General features: G+C 39.2%; 2 protein-coding genes across 5 annotated transcripts in view; one reads left to right on the top strand and one right to left on the bottom strand.

Annotated features, from left to right (window-relative positions):
* INVS (inversin) overlaps window positions 1-1,907 on the top strand; it is a 95,161-nt gene extending 93,254 nt beyond the window's left edge. For all 4 annotated transcript variants that reach the window (XM_071554967.1, XM_071554968.1, XM_071554966.1 and 1 more), the window contains one exon: window positions 1,034-1,907. In XM_071554967.1, the coding sequence (XP_071411068.1) occupies window positions 1,034-1,149 (116 nt within the window). In that variant the 3' untranslated portion in view covers window positions 1,150-1,907. The remainder of the gene's footprint in view (window positions 1-1,033) is intronic.
* Window positions 1,908-2,139: 232 nt separating this feature from the next.
* TEX10 (testis expressed 10) overlaps window positions 2,140-24,966 on the bottom strand; it is a 57,611-nt gene continuing 34,784 nt past the window's right edge. The window contains exons 11-16 of the mRNA XM_071554970.1: window positions 19,631-19,719; window positions 18,348-18,481; window positions 6,803-6,883; window positions 4,230-4,411; window positions 3,055-3,265; window positions 2,140-2,373 (exon numbers count right to left, since the gene is read on the bottom strand). Coding sequence (XP_071411071.1) covers window positions 2,260-2,373; window positions 3,055-3,265; window positions 4,230-4,411; window positions 6,803-6,883; window positions 18,348-18,481; window positions 19,631-19,719 — 811 coding nt within the window. The 3' untranslated portion in view covers window positions 2,140-2,259. The remainder of the gene's footprint in view (window positions 2,374-3,054; window positions 3,266-4,229; window positions 4,412-6,802; window positions 6,884-18,347; window positions 18,482-19,630; window positions 19,720-24,966) is intronic.

Raw genomic sequence — 24,966 nt, forward strand, 5'->3', positions numbered from 1 at the left:
GTGGAAAAAGTGTGCAGTGACAAATCTGCAATGGGGACTGACAACGGACTCAGTCCAACACTTTGGAAGGGGGAATACGCAAAGGTATTCAAAGCAACTGTACAAATAAGTAAGGCAGGCAGCAGGTGATGGGGAAAAGGAGCATGCCAGGGGATATACAGAGGTTGGGTGGGTGCTTCAGACTATTCTGGCCACTAAGGCCTTTTAGATTGTTACCATTAAAACATTTCAGAACTAGAATTTGTTCTCCCCCTTTTTTTTTAATTTTATTAAACAGATGCGTTTTTTCTCAATTCAGTAAATGGTAATGAAGGAGACTCTCCACAGCACACCAGACAGCCTGCTTTTTTTTGTATCACTGTGGAAATTAAAGCATGTTCAGAGTTGTAAAGAAGGACATTTCACAACTCTTGGTATTAGAAAGAAGTCCTCAAAATGCGCTGGGTTCACACTCTTAATGAAACACTCAGATTTGGGAGGACTGTGGCTAGAAGGGGATAAAGCACTGAAATGTTTGTGGCTAATCTTTACAAAACTGAGAAAAGGAAAACATGCATATTATTTGAAGCAGATTACAGGAAATAAGAATATTGCGTGAGCCCAGACATTCAGCCAGACTCAAACCTGAGGAGAAGGGTCAGATGATACTCACTCTTGCTTTCTAACAATTCAGAGTACTCACTTCAACCCTGGCCTGGTTTCCCCTGCTTTCTACAAATGGCCACCTATTGTTGCTGAATATTGCTCAACAAAATCTCTTGCTGCTCTTCAGCAAAGTCAGCCAAGAGCTGAAAACCTTCATTCGTTTATGAGGGTAAAACCCACTACAGGCTCCTGAAGTCCAGCACGTGCAGCAGCAGAGCTCTATGCGAGCTGTGCCACAGAAACCAAACCAGTTACAGGTCAGCAGCAGTGAGATCCAGGGAAAAAGGCATGTTCAGTAGATTCATTTCTTATGAAATCTAGAATGCAGGGTGGATGAAGCTTTTCATCCACTGGAGTCACTCATCAAAACCATTTTGTTCTTTTACAGTAAACAACCTACAGTGTGTTAATTTGCTGGAGAACATGGAAAAATCAAAGCAATTTTCATACAACATGAGATCAACCACTGCTGCAAAATCAAAAAGTACAAGACTCAAGCACTAAGCAAAACCAAATGTTTGGAATTAAAAAACCATTCCAGTACAACTGTTACCTTTCATAATGTATAAGCCATCCACGACATATTAAACTTGAACACATTTTCACTTTTGTATTATCTCAGTATTACATGCCAAGTGGACTTCTAAGGAGTTGGACTCATTTTGTGTACAAATTAGTTTTTAAATGCAACTTTTAATTTCTTTACCAACACAGGATGAAATCTGAATTGCATTTGGAAACAGAAAATGAAGCACTAAGCCCAGCATTACAATGGCATCACAGGGGCTACCAAAGCTTTCCATTATAAAAAAGTAGGAACGTTGAATATGTTCAAACAGTTTCAAAGGAGAGGGAAAATGTGCTGAAGATGTAGCAGTTCTGACAGACTGCTGTAGTACTTCATATCAAATTTATTAAATTAATTTCAAAATCCAAACAAGAATGGAAGAGCGGCCTTTGTGCTCCACTTCTGTACTAAAGAAACAATTGTTTTTGCTAACTATGAATTTGGAAGAAAAAGTAGAGATGTTGACAAACAACAGTACATAAATTGCTTTCATAACCTATGGAAACTATTAGGGTGTGTTTTCTACTGTTTTGACATTATCACCAATTTTTTTAATAACTATTTTTCTATATGTACAAAGAGTTTCTACAGAAAGCAAAGCCAGCCTGTTCTAGGAAAAATCAGTTCCTTTAATAGTTTTGGAGCTGCCACAGTGTACAGTATTTACCTTGCACAAATAAAAAATGTTACTCTAGTTTCAAAGTATATTGTTTTCTATTTTTTCTTCTAGGAGTATTACCTAACCTTGATTTCTTTTAATATGATGCTTCAAAATAACAGATGAGCAGATTCAATATGTCTGTTTCTCTGCAAACTCTTAAGCTTCAAGGAGACTGGATTTTCTTTTACACCCCTCACTGTGGGCACCACATCTATTAAAACACCTTTCAGTAACATCTTGCTTGAAAAGACAGGCAAGAGAGGGATGCAATTCTCTGTAAAATTTTTATTGTTTCACTTACAAAAAAATTGACAAGGTTTGTTCCAACATCTTCCATTCAAAACTAAATAGAAGTAAATGCTTTACAATAAATGCAGTTCGACCTCTAATACACGGCGTTCATAGGGCCAGGTGCCTGGGGGTGAGAGGCAAGGTAGATGTTGAAACAGTAATGGAGGTCTGTGAGCCACTGCTCTTGGACTTCACCGCTCTTCAGTGTCTAGAAAGGAGGAGAAAAAAAAGCAAGCTCAATTTCTACAGCAGCACTTGCAAACCTTTGTTTTTGCAGTTAATCAGGTGCACTGCTACAGGTACAAGCCAGCCTTGTTCCCCTGCACACAGTGACACTGTTCTCATTTAAACATTCCAACACCGTACATCTGTTAAAGCCCAAATAATACAGTGTGACAACTGGGTACACTAAGTCAGTGTTACATTATCAAGTGTGTGAATTACACCAGATGTGCTTTCCTTACTCTTGATTGCAGTGACTTCCTTACTCTCTCATTCCGCAATTTATAGGCAATTAAAATGCAAATAAGCACGATCTACTGAAGCAGAGAGCTCACTAACCCAGCCTACAGCAGAACTACTACCCACAGACCAACACGGCCCATGGCCCAGGAACTGACTCTTCTCAGCATTTGTAGGTGGTTAAAAATACCCAACAGCAAATCCAACCCAGACGTGGTGGAACATCACAAGATCTGGCTGTGGCATTTTCAACACTAAAGGACACCAACCACCTCCTAACTTGCAAGTTAGAGAACTTGCACCATAATCTCTTACATCTGCTTTTACCACCACTGCTTTGCTAAACCTTTCTTCTTCAAAGTTTGCAGTGATTTTAAAAAATAAACATGATGTATATGTGGTCTCTGGGAAACGAGACATTTCATACCATGATGTCCTTGATAATCTGTTGCACCAGAAACTCGTTTGTGATCATATGGCTCCTGAGCTGGCCATGCTGCATCAGTAGGCGAAGCAACTGAGCAACAACGGGCAGCTCTTCCCGACAGATCCTGCTCACTTGCAGGCTCTGCAGCATCAGCCTCAGTAACCGTGGCAGGAGTGCTAATGCAGAAATACAGGATCCCCACAGCATATCCCTGAGAGGAAAACACAACATTGAAATGATTGAGGACACAGATTTCAAGGATGCTGCTGTGAACTGTCCGCGTGGCTGTACATGGAAATGTGCCGCTGTGAGTTCAACCGTGCCAGCTGCCCTCACCATAATGAGTGGCAAAGCAGAAAATTTGCACCAGAAAATGGTAAATGTGAAAATATTCCAAAATTATGTACAGCACTGGAAACAAAAAGTCTGGCCCCAGAGCTACAAATGTTGCTGAAGCTCTTCCACAGAGCAATTTGTGCTTGATGCAGCTGGGAAGAGGTTTTTGTTTCAGTCATAGTTCAGGTACACTTGAATCTTTGTTTAAGATTCAGAACAAATTAAACAAAGGAACCAGCTGTCTGTGATATGCAAGTCATTAAATACAGTAAGTGAAGGAGGATTCTGACTTTAAAAACAAGCCTTAAATTTGCAGGAAAAATTAAACAATTTTCCTGCATATGGAAAAAGCCTGAACTTTAAAGACATAACTGCTTTTCAGGTAAACTAACTTCAATCTGTTATCTATAGCTTTTGGGGTTTTTTAAGTCAAATGGATTTGCAGTCTATGTAATGATGCCCGAGAAGTTTTGTTAAAGCTGAAACATCAGGAAATTAAAGAGCCCAAGCTTATAAAGCCAGATCCTTTGCATGGTGCTTTTTATTGTATCTAATGAAACTAAGGCTAAAGATTAAGGTATAAATGTCCACCCTTCTAAAGTCAGGATAGTTCTGACATCTAAACAGAACAATTTGAGATTAAATCTTCTTCAGTTATGGTTTTAAGTAATTCCAGCTAATTTGCAGCTGTTTTTCTTAAATCTAAGTACTGTTTTGAAGTCAGCAAAATCACAGGAAAATAGGCTGGTGGGTGGTGGGCAGTATCCTTTCATTTTACATCTTTAAATACTTGTGGCTGATAAGACAGGGAATTAACATGGTAACATGAGCAGCTTTACCTTTTCTGTAGATGTTCTGCATCCTCTTTGTCTAGTGTTAGCAGAAAGTACAGAAGACTGTAACAACAAGAGGCCAAGAACTTGTGCAGATTTTCACTTATAATGCAGGCTTGATCCAAGAGCTTATTTATGGCACACAGAACAGATCCAGCTGTGCTATCGGGTATGACAACCAATCCAACCTGTATTAAACAAAAAAACAACAACCCCAAGTTCATCACTTTTTTTGCAGGGATACAAACAAGCTGAATGAACCTCTTTTCTATCATGATGTGTATTGCTTGGTTTCTGTTCAAGTTGTACATACCTCCATCTTTTCAAATCCCTGTTTCCCCAAGAAATTGCCACCCATACCAACAGAAGGTTAAACTGACATCTTCATTGCATCCCCTCTAAACAAACATCTCAAGCATATTTCAAAACCACAGCATTGCTTTGAGCCTTGCTCTGAATGACAGTGCAGGCACAAACAATCTCCTGGGCAGAACAGGCCTTTCCTTTTAAGTGCATATCTTGGGACAGGGCAGCCCTTCTGTGTCTTGAAATGGCAGCGAGCAGCCACTCTGGTAGAAGGAAACTGACTGATGCCACAGAAATAAAAGCTTCTACCAGATTGTCATCAGGGTGAGTCTCCTTTGAAATCCAACAGGAGCGTTGTGAGCTGAGGTAAATTAAAGCTACTGAAATACACAGTGAGCACACGGCAGGGGTGATGCTCTTCTGTGGTTAAAAAGAGAACATCATCTTGAGTAAGGATTTCATAGGCATGATAAATAATTTAGAAATAATAATTTAGAAAAAAATCTTTTTAGGTAGAGGTAGTGAATTAGCAGTTTAAATTTTGAAGTACCCTTCATTTTTGTCCTGTAAAGCCATTAAAAAAAAATCATGCACTGCTAGTGTGGCATCATTTTTCTTTAAAAAACTGTTTAGGGAATTTTAGAGTAGTTTAATTTGCTCACCTGCAAGTATACCATTTTAAGCTGACAGAGGCAGTTGGTTCACTTAACAAGGTCAGCTGTTTCTTTTAGAAATGTTTAGGAAAAAGATCAAAGTACAAGCTACAGAAATGTGACCTGTATTTCAGTCATACAAATACTTGTAAAAGATAAAGAACAACTACGGGTTCAAAGTTTTAAATCCTTCCAACATAAGACACTGGGTATATTTCAAGGCCATGAGTGCAGGTGACTGTCCTAACCTGACCCTGCTCCAGCCAGGCACAGAGGCAGGAGAAGGATGGTATTTCTGCGTGGCAGAAGGTGGACCACAGCTGTCACCAAGACCCTGCTAAATACTACAGGACATTGAGGCACTAAACAATAAAAAGTAGTAACAATGTTGCTGGCCAACCACAATGGGAAACAATGACAGTGAGCTAGACCGGTGGTCTGCATGTAAAGCAGCATCCTGAAGATCAAAAGAGCCAACACTGCTGATGAAATGTGTTGGGCAGCCAGTCTGAAAGATAATGTTCCAATGTATACAAATCCAGTACATGAGGCTGCTCAAGTAAGTTCTCATAGAGGATGAGTTGCCTACATGGTGCCTTTCCTCCCTGATAGGTGTCAGCAGCCAGTTAAGAGACCTTGGGCAGCAGTCTTGTCAACTATGAAAACCCACTGCTCTCAAAGGGACAGAGCAGTAGAACACATAAGCCTATGTAAAAGTTGGTTTTAAACCCCCCAAATAGGTAAACCACTCCCTGTGGAAGCTTTGGTCTAATTACTTCCCAGTAGGGCTCCACATAGGGAAGTGCCAACACTTCTTGGGTCACAGAACCACCCTGGCAGGAGGGCGGAGGCAGCCCCTGTGGTCCTCCCTCTCCTCAGGCAGCATCACAGGGAACTGCAAATTCTGTCACCCAGTTTTGCCATCCCATCCTCAGCTCAGGGAGTGTCAGGATTAGAAGCAGAAGAGAGACTGTAAAGTTCACAGAATAGGTCAGGTTGGGAAGGACCACACTGGGTCATCTGGTCCAACCTGCCTGCTCAAGTGGAGTCAACCTTAAGCATGTGGCACAAGGATTGAGCACAGATGGTTCTTGAATATCTCCAGTGAGGAGACTCCACAACCTCTCTGGGCAACCTGTTCCAGGGCATGGTCACCTGCATAGTAAAGAAGTTTTTCCTCATGTTCTGGTGGCAATCCCTATGCATCAGTTTCTGCCTGTTGCCTTTTGTCCTGTTGCTCTGCACCACCAAAAAGAGCCTGGCTCCATCCCCGTGGCACCTCCCCTTTAGATACTTATATACATCAATGAGGTAAAAAATTCATCTGAAGCTGCTAAGTTGATCTCTTGAAAAGCAAACCAAATGAAGAAGCATTTAATTTATGACTGAACTGCCTTGAAAACAAGCTGAAATATTCAGAAATCTGAGTGAAAACATCCATATAAGTTTGGATACCAACAGTTACTAGATATTTTTTAAACTCCCTAATCTTGTTGAAAACTTTTGAAAATGCTGAAATTAAACATAAAATATATGGAATAAGCAGATTGAAGGGCTAAAGAGACTGTTAGCAAACTCATAACAAGGAAGTTTTAGCCTAGAAGACAAAATGCTACTTACCAGGTATTTACAGATGCCAGTCTGGAGAATGTCAAAACACTGACTTTGTGAAGGTACAGTGGACAAGCTGTGGCAGATCATCTGTTTTCATAAAACAAAATTATATTGAAGCACTAAATGCAACAAGCAATCATTCACTCTGCAGTCATACTTCGTTAACAGACTTCAATCCAAAGTACCTACAGGGACACGCAGCAGCTTTGTCTCAAAGTACTGATTCTGTAGCACTGTCAGCATAAATTGTTCAAAGAGATCATTGCCATTGGTTTTGGGAGAGGCTTTTTGCATTTTACCTATGTGACAGAAGGCAAAAAAAATTCCATCCAGCTACAGTGCCACACAAAGCCTCCAAATGCCTTTCCTTGGAGCTGAAGAATTTCAGAAAACAACTTCCCAAGTAACTTTATGAAGCATTTAACGGGAATCACAGTGAAACAGGATGAAAGAAATGATATAGCAAAGATCCACTTCCAACTTATTATCCACTACACTGCCAAAAATGTCACGTTCAGAAAAGGATACAAAATGTAACACTGCAAAGGGAAATCTTGTTTTATAAACTGCCAACAACTTTCTAATGCTTATATAATCAGGTATTAGCATCTACTATAAAATGCTGTCTGTCTCTGGACAGGGTAAAGAAATCAGAGCTCTAGCAGAACTACTATTAAGTTGTATTGCAGTTCTTGGCAGATGGCATTTGCTGTTCCTCTTTTCTGTCCCATTTATTCCAAAACTTTGGAAATTTGGCAGAGAGCCTGGATGTCCCCTCTGTTCACACTCACTGCTTATCCCACAGTGTCAACTGCAGCCTCCAGAGAGCCACAGTGCACAGCACGAGTGTGTTACTGGGCCATTAGCAATCAGGAGTCCTGCTAAGGACAAGGGAGATGGAAGAGTCAGCACATGAGGAATGGAGTCTTCTGTTTGTGCTTACAGGAATCTGAAAATAGCAAGATCAGATGTTTGAGGGATGGAAGAATTGAAGTCCATGAGTTTTACGAATATCTTGACTAAGCAAAACACATTCCTGTTGCACACCTCACTGACTGAAGGAAGACCCAAAGAACTTTCACAAAATTATCCAACCCAAGAGATTAAATTCTGTGATAGTGTTCTGGTTTTCAGGCTTAAGTTGATCCAGGACAGGTCAAGACACTGAAGCAAGAGATGATGACAAATCAGAAAACATCACCCATGTTGTGTCAAAAATAATAGTCCACAACATTTCCAGCTGAAGGAAAGGAAAGGTTAGGGAAAGGTCCTGCAATAATGTGAATGCCAGTGGTGGTTTAATCAGAAATGGCCAAGCAGTATTTGTGGTGACAGAAAAACACACTCAGCTTTTTTCAAAATGACATGCCAAATCTGCTTTTAGCCCTGCTTAAGCTGGCCAAATTCAAGAGATCCTCAACACATCTGCATGGTGGAACTGTAGGGCTGTCAGGACATCGCTCACATTGGTGAATATTAAAGGTGTAGTGCAACTGTTTTGTTTGACTAGTAGGACTGTTCAAAAGACAATTTTATAGATAGCCTTGCACTGAATACCCTTGCTATACATTTATTTTGTAATGAAATAGTATTATTAAAACTGAGTGTCCATTTTAAATATAGTAGGGCTTCTGTACACTGCAATCTGAAAGTGACAAATATTAAATACCCTGAAATATTCCCAAGAAATGCACTCAAAACATCTGTGTATTAACAACATCAAGGAATAAAGTCAAGCTGTGACAGAGGTGACTACTGGGGATTGTCGTGTCAAGGACAACCTCTGATGCCAATCTGACCTAGCACTTTAGTGAGCAACACTTACACGAAAGGGAGAGCTGCACTGATGGAACCTGTCGGCTGACAGCTCCAAGCTGAGAAACTGCCCAGGCAGGGGCACTGCACTAACCTACAGAAAAGATCACAGGGGCTTGAAGAGTAACAGCTACAGAAAAAAAATTCAGTGAAACAAAAGTGGGGGGATCATGTGCTTGGAAACTAATAAAAACTTCTGCATACAGCTCTGAGTTTTAACACTTGGAAGAGAGGAGAAAAATCTGTGAGTAACAACTGACCACAAGGTGGTTGTCATACAACTATGCAATGAGCAAAGGTGACTTCAGGATGTAAAAATAAAGATAACCCCAACAGAAGTGATCAGACAGAATAAGGATCATCTGTTCAATATCACTCTGTAACACCCTCCTTAGAATTAGATAATTTCTGACATACTGTGCAAAACAGGAGTCACTCACTTTCAAGAAAAGCAAATTCAAACGAAACAGACATAGAAAAGTTGCACAAAAAGAGATCCCATCTTACAAGTGTGGATAGGAAGAACTTGACCTGCCTAGGCTGGCAAAATTATATGCAAGAGGAGATAATGTTGTCACAAGTACAACAAAGTGGTGAAACCACTGCAGGAAAACAAACAACTATAACCAAACAGTAGCAAACATAATGATCATTGCTGGCTGGGAATGCAGATGAGATGGGAACTGAAGAGGAATGGCTATGAAAGGGGAAAATACGGGAGGCATTTGTTGCTCCTAAGACAGAGCTTAAGCATTTTACAAATGGGGTTTGCCACATTAAGCATGTCACACTAGACACAGTACACTAGAGAGATCCCTTTTCATTCAAGACCAACCCATAAGAGGTCAACAAACTAAAGACCTTGAAGACAAATCCACCAGGCTCACCAAGCAAACTACAGTTTTGCTATTAATAAAACCATTATTAATATTTCACACTTAGGACGACATCCCTAGAATAATCCTACCAATCCACTGAGGTTCTACCTGAGATGACAAATTGTAGGAGCATTTCATTACAGGTAAAATTCACTGACAGTGAAGATTATTCCAGAATTGGCAAGGAAAATGGGCATCATACCACTGAAGAGCAGCATACTTGTTTAGAAGGGCTGTGGTAAAGCCCAAGTTAGTTTTTAACCTTTGGTATCTTTCTGACCCTCAAACTAGTACCACCATTCCCTACATCCAGTTCTGTTTTCCTGTGATTACATGGGAGTGGCAATTCAATTCCATAAATTAAATCCTGCTTGAAATGGCTTTCACACCAAATGCCTTGTAGAAAACTGAAACTGAAACATTTTTAGACATGGAAATGAAAATAAAACTTAATTATCACATGAAAATTAGTATTTTTCTTGACAATTTATTTTCCTTAGGCAAGGTTTTGCATGATGTTTAATCTCCATAATAAAATGTCACAGCTGATTCATTATAATACATTTGATTAGCATTTATCACATTTTTGGTGCCTGCATAGATTGGTTTTGGACCAAAGCCAGAGCAGTTTTGTTTCAGAGCATTGCTGAAGTGAATGGACCGAGAACAAGGATCTCTGATCAGGGAAAGGTGGGTTATTTCTTTTTGAGGCAAGTACTTTGTAACAGGTTTGGCTTAGGTTTAGATATTTTGGTTTGGGTTTTTTTTTTTTTGTTTTTTTTTTTTTGTTTGTTTGTTTGTTTTGTTTTGGTTTTTTTTAATTTTTAATTTTGTTTGAATATCCACTTGACTAGATTAAGCCAAAGTAAAGCATTCCCTTGAATACAGGGATTATCTGTCAGCATTATGCAGCAAATGCTACAGGCTCCATAATCCACTGGCAGGTTTTCAACCCAACCCTGTTGATCAGACAAGCCCAACTACCCAGCACCTTTGTGAACCCATAACAACCACCCAACTACAACAGCCTGTTTCCTACCAGTGCTCTGGGCAATCATCACTACGGGGGCCTCCTGGCCTGCCACACCAAAGACAGACGCCAACAGCAGCCAACTAAAATAGGGAATTTAAAAAAAAAAGGCTGGAAAGGCAGCCCAGGAGCACAGCATGCCTTGGCCTTTTTGGAGATTCTACCTATGATTTCTGCCACTTGCTGCCACCTTAACTGACTGTTAATCCAGTCTAAAACAAGCTTTTTTCATAGCTGTAATGTGGAATCAGGGGAGTTCATCAGTAAGATGCTCTCAACTCCAAAAGACAGAGTTGGGATGGCCCAAGGACTCCCAGTCTCAATCAGAGCCCTCACGCAACAGGGCCAATGAACCAAGGCTAATGTTTTGTTCATTGTTGAACTGTTCCCATTCCTTCAGTGCTTCCTCTAAGATGACAGAATCTTGATTCATAAAGTCTCAAGAGAACTATTTACCAGTAACTCTCCAGGGAAAATCTGTGTATTATTTCAGCTTAATCATACTGCAAAGTACTGTTTTTTCAAAGAAAAATACTCACTTTCCTCTGAAGACAGACACAATGAGCACAGAGTGGAACCCAAGCAAGCAGGAAAGATACTGGATCAAGTATTTTAGCCAGCCACAGTGAAGAGTCAGACCAAAGACAGTTCGGACTCCCAGAGAAGTGATTTTATTAAAGAAGAAAGTTGGCACATAGTAGACACTATAACCTAACATGAACTTTAAAATATATTTTTCAATTCACTCTGACATGCACCTCCAACATGGGTAAGTAAAATGTAACAGGCTGTTCTTCAGTGAATTCCCAAGCCCTTGTGAAATGCCTGTTTGGAGCAGGACTCGATCCAGTGTAACATGTTACTGCGGAGCGTGGAAAACGAGAAGTTTTCAGGTGATGGGGCAGGCAATGAAGCTTGTTGTCTGAAGCTTGGCCTGCTTCCCCCGAAGCACCCCAGCTTATCAGACAGTGTACTCCCTTGACAGGTGCTGCTTCTCTTTTTGAAATAAATTGATTTGACAGGGCAATATTAACAGTGCCCTGAGTTGTTGAGAAAGCTGCGTACAACAAGAGATCTTTGTTCATCTGCCTTGGGTAAGCTCATAGGGGCGGATGTGAAAGGTATTCCTGATTCACTGACTCCAGAAAAAAGAAGTAAAAAAAAAACAACAAAACTCCACATGAAAGCCCCAAACATTCCCAATAAAACAAAACAAAACCTGAGTTAAAAAAAGAAAAAGCCAAAAAGAAAGAACTGAGTCTGCAGGAGAACATTACATAGGTGAACAACAGAAAAAAAAAACCCAAAACACTACGGTGCTAATTTTACATTCAGGGCAGCAAAAGGGAATACAAAAACTTACTTAAGGATCACAAATGCTTAAGAATATGTATGGCACCCCTCATGTTGATAAACACTTATTTCCAAAGACTTAGAAGGATTATGAGACAGTTCATGTCCTACTGCTGGCTCAGAAACAGGGTAACTGCAGCACTCATCTTGGATCTGTTGAACAGTGTCCTTGCCTGTCTGCAGGCTCCTTGGCTGTGGCACATGGTCTGATGTCAAATCTGTATTAAGAGTCAATTAAACCAAGTGAAGTCACCTTTGTTTGCCACTGGACACAAATACACAAGTCGCAATCACCACTGCTCACCTCTTGTGTTTAAATCTGGGTCCCAGCAGGATTTGGTGGCAGGAGAAGAGCACTGTGGGTTAGAGACAATCCCACAGGCTCATGAGGTAAGGGGCATTCCTGAAAATACTGTTACCAGCAAACCCAGGTTTTATGCTCAACAGCTAATGTGCTATCCAGTAGAGACAAAGACACTCCTGAAAAACAACACAGGTCTGGTTCTCTTCTCAGAGTCATCTTCCTAACAAAACTCAAAGAAAGGACACCACAAAACAGCAGCCATAATAAGCTCTTCTTTCACAGCTCTGCAGTTTCCTCACAGCTATAAAATGTCACTGTGTTTCTCCTCTGGATGCCTCTTTGTCAGACCATGTGCAGGACAATTAAAGGGACATGTGATGTACAAGTCTCCAAATTCACGTACCTCCCCTTCTCCAAACAAAAGGGCTTGAGAACATGGAAAACCCTACACTTGGCTCTTGTCCCACAGAGCCTGTCTGTTTGAGCCAATGTAGTTTAGGTATCACAAGCCAGGATGTGAATACAAAACACAGTGCACAGTAACTGTGCAGATGTTAATTCACATTAGTTACATGCAGTAACATGTGAGCTCCCAGCTCTAAGAGACTACAAGACATGTTGGATGTATGTGGTGCAGGTGGCACTGCAGCACTGGCCTGAAGATCAAGGTAGATTTCCAGGGAGTTTTTGTTTTACTGTTTGGGTTTTATTGGTGGTTTTTGTTTGCTTTTGGTTTAAGTTTTATGTCTTAAGAAAACTATGGAACACACCTTTGAAAAAGAGCTTTATTAATTTAATTTATTAATTTTTACTTAAATAATTTCTGTTTCTTTGGAGTTTGCATTATTTTTCAAGAAAAAATTATTTTCATTTCTAAACATTAAACTTGGGAGAGGATGTAGCTTTTAGAAAACACTACCAGCCTTATACAGAATTTTATCCTCCTTAAAGAGGTTTAAAATTACAGCACATTCCTAGTTTAGAAGGAATTTTATTTAGAAGGATTATTATTATTTATGTATTTGCGCTCAGTGCTTACCCCCTCCAAACATAACTCTAACCTGGAAATCTCAATAAAGACAACAATCTGAAATCTTTCAGGAACTTCAACTCAACATCTAACAATTTTACGTGGGTTTTTTGAAGCATTAATCTCTTCTTGAAAGTCAAGCTACAGCACTGCAACACCACCATTCACTTCAAGACAAATATCCTTGCAGGACTTTTAATTTACATGCATTGACTTGCTACCATTATTGATTTGCTGTAATTTTTCATAGCATGTCAGTGCAGATAGAGCCTTCCCAACTGTATTTCTCAAGACTTGGCCATTTCTGACATGGATTAGTATATTACACTACATGCATCCCAAGGCTTTTCAAAGCAGCTGACATTCCCCAGTGTTTGCTCTTAAACGTTTTAAACATTTGGTTGAATATTTTATTTCAAGCCAGCTCTGTGCTCGATACAGCTCTAGAATCTCCCCTTCAAGCAAACCTTCAAATTATCATTTGCTTTACCCTTCCAAAATGTTCAGCCATCACAAACATCAAATATTACAACAGAAATTACCATGTACACACGGTTCTCTTGTTAAACTCTTCATTTCTGTGGGCACTATCTCATTTGATACTGGCAGAGCAATTCAATTACAGGGGAGTGAACAACATTACCAACAAACACTATGGGCACAGTTAAAATGAGCTAAGACTGAAAGTCTCTTCCCTCAGGCTGCAAACCATTTATTCTGGAGTCCCATTTATTTCAGCTGTGGTGGTATGCTTTTAAATAATTGGCTTTTAACAAGACAGAAGTAATTTTAAGTAGAAGTTGCTCCAGAAAAGGAACCAAAGTCCTCACATTTAACATATCTTTTAGACAAATCACAAAGACTAACCTTTACAGCTACGCAGAATAGCATTTAAAGGTGTGCTTTTCTTAAGCATTGCTCCTTAAGTGAAAATTACGCTACTTAAAAGCTTCCACAAAAAGTAATGTGGCTTTGGATTTCCTCTATATCAATTACCACTCTCAAGACGAAAAAAAAAGTTACAAACAGTATCCATCTCAAAACAGATTTTGTTACAAACCACTTAAAAGCATTAGTTCCTATCAGAAGTGCATTTGTTTGGCCCTTTTACCAATTACTGGTATCCACATGCTATGAAGTGCACCGGCTATAACAACACTCCAAAAGTCCAAACTGCTGTTTGAAAATGCCTCAAGTTATTCTTTTCCTTTACAGAACTTGCTCTTTCTCCACAGGCACACCTTTTCCTCTTCCACATCTCTGGCATGTGTCTCTTACACATTAAATTCCCTCTTACAGTTCTTTACCATGAGAAACACAGACCACTCACTGCACACCTAGAGACAGAAAGTGGGACTGCCTTCCTCTGGATTTGGGAACAAAGTGGAGTAGTGAGCAATAAAGCCAAGAAGCCACAGCCTCTTACACCCTCCCAGCTGGGACCCTTCCTCAGCAGCAGAACCTGCAGCACAACCCCCTGATGCTCCTGTGGGCCAAGCAACAGCTCCTGCTGAACCCGGGCTGGAGAGATGCTCCTGCAGGTTGGCAGCCACCAAGCATGATGCTCAAACTGCCTTGTGCTACCTTGTGCTCATCTAGAGGGGGGCTTTTCATCCAATAAAAGTTATGGGTAATTGGTATTTCCAACTTTATTTGTTTTAGCAGAGAGCCAAAAACTAGCCAGTGTTTTCAACAAAACAAGAGGTGTAAAAGAAGAAAGAGGAAGATGGAAGGACTAACAGGAATCTGATTGCTAGTCTCATTTATTGATAGGAAACCAGGCCACCAAATCCTAATTCCATGAGAGTTTCTTATTTATTTTCGTGCACAATAAAATACTCTTCCATTACGAGGAAACCCTGAATTACAACTACACAATGAGAACCCTTAAATGAACAATTATGAGCCCAGAGTAGCAGCCTGTATGCTCCCTGCCCTGCAGCCAACGAGCACTGTCCTCACTTACCAGGTATTTTAAATCACTAGAAACACTTTGCCTAACATTACAGCATCACCACAAACGTCCTTCTCCAGCAAGGGAAAGCACGAAAGGTTCAGCATTCAGAAGCTCTGCACTCTACCCAGTTCCACACAAATCATGACTAATTCAAGCTGGGGCTTGTTATTTCCTGTAGCACTGCTTTATCTCAATACATTTGTTTTCTGTCACAGCTAAAATATTTTGATTCTGAAATTGTATCAGCTTGAACTATGACCACTTGAAACAAAGAACTCTCCAAACCTATCTCCCTCAAACTGGATGCACACAGAACCATCATATCACACTGTCTTTCAAGACACCCTAGAAGAGCCTCATGATTTGCTGGCAATTTTCTTCTCCCCAGTTTCTTCCCCTAGTTCTCTGGGGTTTGTTTTGTTGTTGTTGTTGCTGTTTAGCTTATTTTGAGAGCAGAGTAGCTCATTCACTACCAAGTGGAAATTACTTCCTTGACAGAACATATACCCGTGCAGCTTGTGGGAAATCTTGAACTGAAAAGTTTTTCCCAAGCCCGGCCTTTTTCTTTCTTTCCTTTTTTTTCCCTTTTCCTTCCCTTCCTTGGTTTTAAATATTGTCCAGCCTCCAAATCCCAAAGTATTTATGGACTACAGTCCCCAGAGTATTGTCTTCACAAGTTGAGCACTAAATACCCCCAAAACTTAAAGAAAACCCCAAAAACTTAAAGAACACAGTGCTGTATTATATATTTGAACACAGAGAAAAGAGTAATCTAAAAACTGAAGTGGCAACTTCAGCACAGTTGTTTGTGTATCAATATCTATGACTGCCTCTGAAATCAAAAGCAGACAGGAGAAAAGTGAATGGAATTTTGTGATTTATAAAAGGAAATGATTGTCTTAATACTAATGATCACTTCTCATTGTAACACAAACAGATATACCAGAGAGGTAAGAGGCAAGAGGAAAGAGTATCTTAATTTTTGTCCGGTCACAAAGCAAGCTACTGAAGAGGTGCCCCTACATTTTTGTTTAAAAAAATGTGAGGAAAAAATAGCAAATGTAGGGGGAACACCCCAAACAGCATTGCAAAGCTGGCAAGCATTTAACAGGAGCAGTTTAACTTTCAGATCAAATACAAGTGTAATAAACCTACCTAATAAAAGAAAAAAACCCCTCCCCATATTGTGAATTTCATTATGCTCTAAAAGCAAAAATAATGAAGAGATTTGTTGATGGTGAAACAAAAGTTCTGGGTTTTTTCTAAAGGGAGGAGTTTTCAAACAATCACTGGATGACTGAAGTTGGAAGGAAAATCCTTGAGTTTCTCTAATCCAAGGCTTCTGCTCAAGCACAGGCTGCTAGAGGAGGTCACCCCACAAGGTGCCCAGCCTGGTTTTGAGCATCTCTATAGATGGGAGCCATGATGTCTCCAGGCTACTTATTCCAGTGTCTGACCACCCTCACTGGGAGAAGCAACAGTTCAGAATTCCCTTTGGTTGAGAGCCTGCAAAACCAGGTGTGTCTAGAAGGTCTCATCCTTCTTCACACGGATTTTTGATGTGTGGGATTTTCATTCCTATTCTCTCTTTCATAAATTAAGTCTCCAGAAAAGACTTCAGGCCAGTTCATAACTGCAGAAGTAGCACAGTGCTCCACAGGATGTCCAAATAATTCTCATTACTAGCCAAGGATATCCAGCTCTTTGTTTAATGAGTGCCATCCACTTCTGAGAAACTGAGAGAGCACCTTGTAACTTTCTTAAGAAAAGGTACTTTAACAAAAGCAAGTCTCAAGTTTCTGAAAGTATCAACTCTCCTTGATGGCACTAAAACACTGAAAAGAGTGTGATAGAAGTAGTAACTCAAACTCATAACCAAGAACCCAAAGGCAAAAACAGAAATCAAACTATTTCCCTCTTCCCTATGTGAAAATAGTCCTATGGCACAGTTTCACAACCAACTTTGACACACTTGTGGAATAGAAGCAAAAAGAGGAAGAAGAAGACACAAGAGGTGACATTTTCAGAAACATGTATGGTGTACATATAAATCCTTCAGATGTTGTACAGGATTATATCAACTCTTTGACACATAAGTACAGGGAGAGGGAGCATTCTGGTCTTTCAAAATTGGTGAAAGGTATTTTGGCAAGAAAATGCTGTACTACTGTCCAGGAGAGACAAAGCAAAACAAATTAGAAAGTTTAGCTGCTCACACAGGCCAAATGACTGAAGGCAGGAAATGAAAAAATGTGTGCCAGTGGTGGTACCAAACAACCACCCTGCTCAAAATCCTTCTCAGTAGACAGCAGCAGACATTCAGTGCATGTCTCGGGCTATCACTGGTTTCAGTACATTATCACTTAAACATTATGAATTAGAAAACATCAACTGTTCTGCTTCCTTGAACCAAAAAGACTGCTACAAAAAACATACAGCTGAAACATTTTTTCCCTGTTTCTGAATTCATGACCATGATTTCATAAATACTGTCAAACTGTCATGTCATTAAAACATGATTTCACACCTTAAAGTGGTTTCTAATGAGCTAAACAATAAAAAAATACTTGAGTCAGAAAGATGATTAATGCACCTGTTTTAAATAAAATCTGGTGGCTCAAATACCTTTCAAACTAACAATAAAATTAAGCTTTCAGGTTTTACAGTCTTAGACACAGGTACAGAATTCACAGTGAAGTTTCTAACACCAGTAAATTCTGATTAACTGAGCATCAGAAGTTATCCTGAGTAATCACCAATGCCAACTTAATATTACTTCCAAGTTGAAATCTTATTTAATGCAAGTACTTCTAATTAACAGTGGCATTTACTCTCCAAAAAACCTCTTTATATTAGTATTTTTGCAATTAATTTGCTTTTGAAAGCCAAAACATATTGCTGGTCCTCATCTTATTAAGTGTTTAAGAATTTCCACCAAAGCTTCCACCAATTTTTCCCATAAGTATCACTTTGCATACTACCTATCTGAACATTCAACTTTTAAAGCAGCTTCCTTCAAAATATTATCTGATGGCTGTAGAAAAATGTTGGCTGTTTGACAGCTATTATGTTTTTCATTCTTTTTTCAACTCAAATCACAACAGGATTTAGGCATCTGTGGAAAAGGGATGGAGAGCACTCTGAGATTTTATGCTGTCATTTAGAATTAGTGTTGATGAATTACCTCTGTCACAGCCCAGTGGTGTAAAAACTGGTCCAGGTCAGTTAGGTAAAGACGGATAGGTGAAAGCTGTGTCTGGCTAATGTGTGGCTTTCCTCTAATGCCCTGGAGACTCGTCAGCTCCTCTCTGGAAAACCCTAGGGAAAGAGAAGCAGGAAAACAGTATCACAAAACAAGCCAAGTAGTGTTCTACTTCAACAGCATCACTGAAAAACACTGTCTTTTAAATTATCTCAGCATAACAATATTTGTATTGAAAGCTCTTGCTTGGTATTTTAAGTATATCAAAGTAAAAATTTTGGCTTCTGAAAGAAAACAGAAATAACTGAAAAATCAATGGCATACCCATTTAAACTGAAATGTAATATAAAAAAATAACAAGAGACTCAAGTTATGCTTTTTTCAATATATGTATCTTAAAAAAACCACATGTATAATGCAAAATACTTTACATGTGTTCACAATAACTTAGTAACCTCAAGGTAAAAAATAATAAAATCATTTGGCTTATTACTTCTAGCCATGTATCAGATCTTTTAGTAAAACAGGATGACTGCTCCACAACAGCCACTTTGGTTTTTCTTCCATTTTCTCTGTTACTAGTACAGCATTCTTTTCACTGTTTTAGGAACCAAATGGTAATTCTTGAAAATGAAGTGGTTGAACATTATAAATAACAGAGGTGATGAAGAAAAGCCACTTTATTTTTTACCACAGCACAAGTTACTGGAAATTATTTCTTAGTGATATTACACCTTTTTAACCACTGTTATTTCCCAAGGTTGCATCATCACAGAATACAACTATTTTTATAGCTGAGTAAGAATAGAGGAGCAGAATTAATTCTGCTCACATGCTGACCTTGGGCAGCTCACTTGGATTACGTTATTCTGATAAAATGTTTTCAATAGCATAAGTATGTTCACAGGAAATCCCAAAGGCATTCATTTATATTGTTAGGAGCCAATAAAAGGCATTTACTTCAAACTAGAAAAAAAAAATCTTGTTCATGTCATATGCTGAATTTAGGTTTTCCTTCTACTTTCCAAAGGAAGTTGCTTGAATGAAGAAAAGATACCCAAATATTCAGCCCAAATGGAAGAGTGTGAATATAGGGTATCAAAAATCAAACCAAGAGAAAAAAGGACATCTCATACCAAAAACATGTAACAAGATTAATTTCAGAAGTATTTACTACACCATTTATGCTGAATGAAATTCAGTAATTTACTATCAAAACAATTTCCATTTTGTTAATTCTGAATTATTGCATTCATATGGATTACCTATAAGGGTTGAAAACAAGAAGCTGAAATAGTCCACATCATTCATTGAATTTTCCTGCACTTGGCACTTCCAGCCTGCAAAGGATGATCTACACAAAACCAATAGCAGACAGTTTGTTAAAAACCATGTAATTAAGAATTCACAACCTACCTGCACAATACAATCAATTAGCATGCCTAAATTGTTAATTTTAGCATTCCTGTTTCTAACTGCTCTCGTTAGAATGGCATTTTAAATAGCTTCAAAACCAGAAGACAAGCAATACTGAACTTTGTACCCCTGCATTGGCTTAGGTCGTTAAGATGATTAAATTAGAGATAGCAACTTTTCAGAAAGAGTGGTATAACCTTTAATACAGTGACAACAGCCAATACACTGTAAATTAAAGTAGTTTTATTTCACTTACTTGGTAAAAGTCATTATATTACAAAAACTGGGCTGTATTTTTCATTATATTCACTACTTTTAATGCAGCTCTTTACATAAACAACAGACCCATAAAAGCAGCCTCACCATCTATTTCACAATTAGCTGAAGGTACTAAACACACAAGTTAAAAACTTGGCTGGAGATTCAGAACACAGAAAGGAGCAATATGCAAAACCAGGAGCAAACCCCTTATCAGAGCTGCCTGACACTTCCCTGCCTGTGGTCAGTCTGGAACAAGCAGAGCACCAGCCTATACTTGTGTGTCTCAAATTAGAAGCTTGTGGAAACTTGGAGCAGACACCACTGACCACCCAATGGCAGAGTCTTGCCTATGTTATCAGTGCTGAACCATGGAAGAGCCGGGATCTGGGAACAAGCACACCTCACACATTGCTTTCTTCAAAAGGCTGCATCTCAGACATACATCCTATTATGCGAAAAATGCATATTATTCAAATTGACTTGTATGCTGCTTTTGGCACTGCAGACTATGGATCTTCACTGTAAAAGATTGCTGCTTTCTCCTCTTACAATCTTGTGAAATTTCAGGGCTTCTGAATGCAATTTTCCAAGCCAACTATCTGCCTCAGATCATTTTTTCCCCCTTAAATTCTCTCTGCTAACAGCCAAAATGGCTTAGCTCATGGGTAACAAAATTCTGGAAAGCTTGTTTTGCAGAATTTTTTTACAGCTCCATACTTTGGGAGCAAAAATAAAAAATTTGGAATACCTTTGTGCCAGGCATATACATTTTGCCACCCATGAAAATCCATCCACAATATCTCAGCATCCACAAAAATGACAGCTAGAATATGCACGTCTGGAGTTACTTGGGAGGGAAAAAGAAAGTTCAGAATTTCTTTAAAGAAAAAATTGAGGATTCCATCAGACTACCATGTAGGATAGTTAATTCTAGAGAAAAAAGCATTCACAGCTAGGTGAGAAAGCACAAAGTAAGGCTCTATCAAACAAAGCTCCCACTTCTCATTGTACCCTTGATGTCTGGATGTCAGGATTTGCTGTGTTTCGGGTGACACACTGAGGACCCCAGAGGAGGACCAAAGGCCTCAGGAACTAGAAGGGACCATGCAGAGCTGCCTGCAAAGTCACTATTTCCTTTTCTTAAACTGCATTCATTCAGAAGGCTGCCACTTGGTTGCCTACACTGCTTCTCCCTAGTCAAACCCCTTGTCCGTGGCCAGCAGACTTCTTCCAGGAGAATCTTTCCTGTCCTTCCAAGGAGGTCCCAGTCCCATTCATTGCAGCATCAGAGATCTCACACGTACTCAACTAAATCAGCAAGAGCTCCTCCCATTTGTTTCCCTACAGAAGGTATTCACACAAGAAGTAGATCCACAGATGAGAGAGAATGAAGCCCATGTCCTGTTCAGCACAGCAGAAGAAACTGCCTGAATCCAATGCAGAGGGATCATGAGTCAGAAATGAGGCCACTCATCATACCAAAAATAAGCACTGGGGAGCATGAGGAGAGATTAAAGAGAATTCAGGACTTACTGGACACAGAAATTCAAACTGTGATGCAACCACTGAGCAAAATGGTGGGAATGCAGAAGGTTGGAGGAGATGTCATATGACAAGCTGCAAAGGGAATTGGGGAAATGTGAAAACAAAAAAAAATCTTGGACAGAAAGAGAGACAACATGGAAAGAAACTGTGATAAACCTGAATTCAGGGAGTAGGGACTTACATGGTCAATCTACTCAGCCTCTGGTTTAAAATAATAAGATAAAAAATATTTTTCTATTGCAACAGTGAGCAGATGCACTGAATTCCTCCTAAAGGATGAGTGGATGCAAGAATTTTACATGAACTCCAGAAGAGATTGAACAAAGACTCACTGCAAGATAGCAAACACAAACTGAAACTGGTTCAGGAAATCCCTGGACAGGAAAAATTATTCTGAAGCTTATTGCTGAAGATCTGGAAATCAAGCACTTCATCAGTTTTGTTTCCCTACCCACATTTGACTACCTGCACACTTGAAAACAACATAAGCATGTTAAGCCTCCTAAGAGCATGTCAGGCTAAGTGCCACTGTTGTAGGTGTAAAGAGGAAGCAGAGACAATCCCTGCAGTTCTGCCCCGGGAACACGGAGGCAGCATAAGGCGCAAACCCTTGACAGAGACGGTAAATGGTTTAAAGACTCAGCTACAAGCAGAGTTACACCGAATTACACACAAAACCAAGACCCCAAATTTCAACTGCAGTTTACTTTTTTAGAAAGTTAAAGTTATTACGGGCATAGAAGAAACCTCAAAGTTAAAAGAGCATTAAGGTTAAAATAATCTAGCATTAAATTTAGAAAGTGACACAGAAGGTTGCCTAAAATCTTCAGCTTGGCCTCTCTGTGCACACACCTTAGAGTATGATAATACTGTGTCACATTTTCCCTAAAAAAATACATCTATGCCTCATTCAAAGCATGGATGAATGGACCAATCAGGATTACGCAATCAAGGATAACAGTCTGATCTCTCCCTGCCTGATTTATTGCATCATCTGTAACGTGCACAGCGTATGAGGCATGAGATGGTTAAAAACAGCAGAAGGAAGAATTAGCTCATGAGTTCAGGTGAACAAAGAGGTTTCGGCATTATACTGGATCAACCTCCCATCTGTACTGCAGAGGTTCTATGAGATGCTAGAGAAATACTTTTTAAAATTGGAGAAGAGGAAGTGAGTGGTAAAACAGTTCTCCAGGTATCATCAGATTTTTATTTACTTTTAGAGTAGAATAACCTACATTATTCATAGTGGAGGCTTCTCTCATCCCTTATTTTATGCTGGTTATCCCTAGCCCTTCAACAGTTCAACAGTGAGTAAAAGACTAAAAGAGCCACTAATAGCTGTGGAGTGATACAGCTTCAAGTACCTTTAAGAGCATCACACAGATCTATCTAATCTCTACTGCTCCACTTGCAACTACAGTGAATTTGTTTTCAACATGGAAAATGCTAAATATTCTGAAAAATCAGAATCCAAATGTTTCATGCTGAGTTCCTGAAGTTATCAGGTATTTCCATGTACTTTTGTCTACACCTTTTCCTTGCCTCAGTTTTTCACCTTTAAACTGGGAAGAAAGATCACCTCCCCATCTCCTGCAGCTGTGAAAATTACTTCAGCATAACAAAAAATAACAATAGAGAAAATATGGAGCCTTCTACTGAAGAAAGGGCAAAGTGTAACATTAAGTAAACACTCCTTTGGTGCTCCATACAGAATGTAGGATGGAAAAATAACATGAAATCATGTCATTAAAGGCTACATGAGAATCTCAAAGATACAATAAATTAAGACCAAGATACTTTTAATACAAACAGAAGCAGAGCAGCATAGGAGAAGTTTGTTTAAATACAAGTCTAACCACTTGTCATCATCCCAACTGCCTCAGAACCCAAATGTCTATAATGCAGTTAAAACTGCTCAACTTTGAGGTTCGAACTAAAGGAAATCAAAAATAAGATAAAGAACACAGAACAAGAGAGATTTCATTCTAGAACAGATATTGATGTACTACAAATACATTACAAATTATTTCCCAAATCTTAGTTTAATACATTAAGATTACCATGAATAATTAGGAACTGCATGCACTTTTCAAATGCATTTTCAAGATGCTTGTAAATTACACGTTAAGACATTTGACTAAAGAAATTACCTGCTTTATATGTGGAAGAGAGCTAATAAGCATATCATAACTTCCCCTTTTTGAATAAATTATTACTGACAATGGGAACTTGTTATCAAATTGCATATGAGTGAGACCTCTCCAGTCAAACTAGTCCAAACCCACATTAACTATGATGAATTACATGTTGTAATTTCCACAAGGTCACCTGCTCCCCATGAGAACCTCTACAGTGAGATTCTGAATTGCACCTTTAGGTAACCTGCTCTGTACAAAGAATGGTTTTAAAAGAAAAGCTGAATCTAATTAACTTAAAAATAACTGCTCCTCTTGCCATTAGCATAGCAAATATTTCTCAGTCACACCAAGTGTGCAGTGCATTCCTTTTATCACTTACTGCAAGCTTTAACTCCAGATGGACCTCACTACTTTTGTTCACACTTATTTTTGAGTTGGCTACATCACACAGCTGCAAAATAAAAACAGCCAGTTTGTGTACAAGTGGTTATTTCTCAACCACGGACTATTATTTCTGTACTTCCTGACCTAAACTAGCTGCCAAATGACTTATGGTTTGGCTTCAAGGTGTTGGGTTTGGCTTATGTGGTCATAAGGAGTCTTTGGGTAATTTAGAGGTCTCCAGCACAATAATTCTGAAGAACCATGCTGCAGTCACTTTAGAAATTATCCTTCCACTTGTCCTCCTGCAAAACACCACTGCTCAAACTCCAGCTCAGACAGCAATGCACCTTTCAAGCACTTGCTAAGCAAGTTCTGCTTAGGATTAGGCTGGGGTTTCATCTTTTTGTTTGTTTGTGGGTTTTTTGTTTGACAGTAAAAGTGAAATAAATGTGATTAATCTCAAGCCTGTGAGGTTCAGTCTTCAAATATTTTTAAAGTAAAACATGAAAAAGCAAATGCAAGATTTACAGTTCTGAGGCATTGACACTTATCCCCCCTTTGTTTTTAAAGAAGAGGGTTATAAAACTCAAGAAGTGCAAGGTCAAGGCTCTGGGTTTTCTGTTGAAGGAAACTAAAATCCAATTCTTTCACCTTCCAGGAAAATGTTCCCACCACCATAAGTGAGAATATGTAGTGCAGGGTGTTGTTGAAGCTTTACAGAATTATTTACATACTGGCAATACAATAGCCTGAGAAGCCTAACTCATACTACGATAAGTGATCCCATTTTAAATTTAGTGTATCAACTACTGATCAAAGAGTTAAACCAAGGCCTCTCACAATTGTTTCTTTAA

The sequence above is a fragment of the Pithys albifrons genome, chromosome 4, assembly GCF_047495875.1.
Source record: "Pithys albifrons albifrons isolate INPA30051 chromosome 4, PitAlb_v1, whole genome shotgun sequence".
Lineage (NCBI taxonomy): Eukaryota > Metazoa > Chordata > Aves > Passeriformes > Thamnophilidae > Pithys > Pithys albifrons.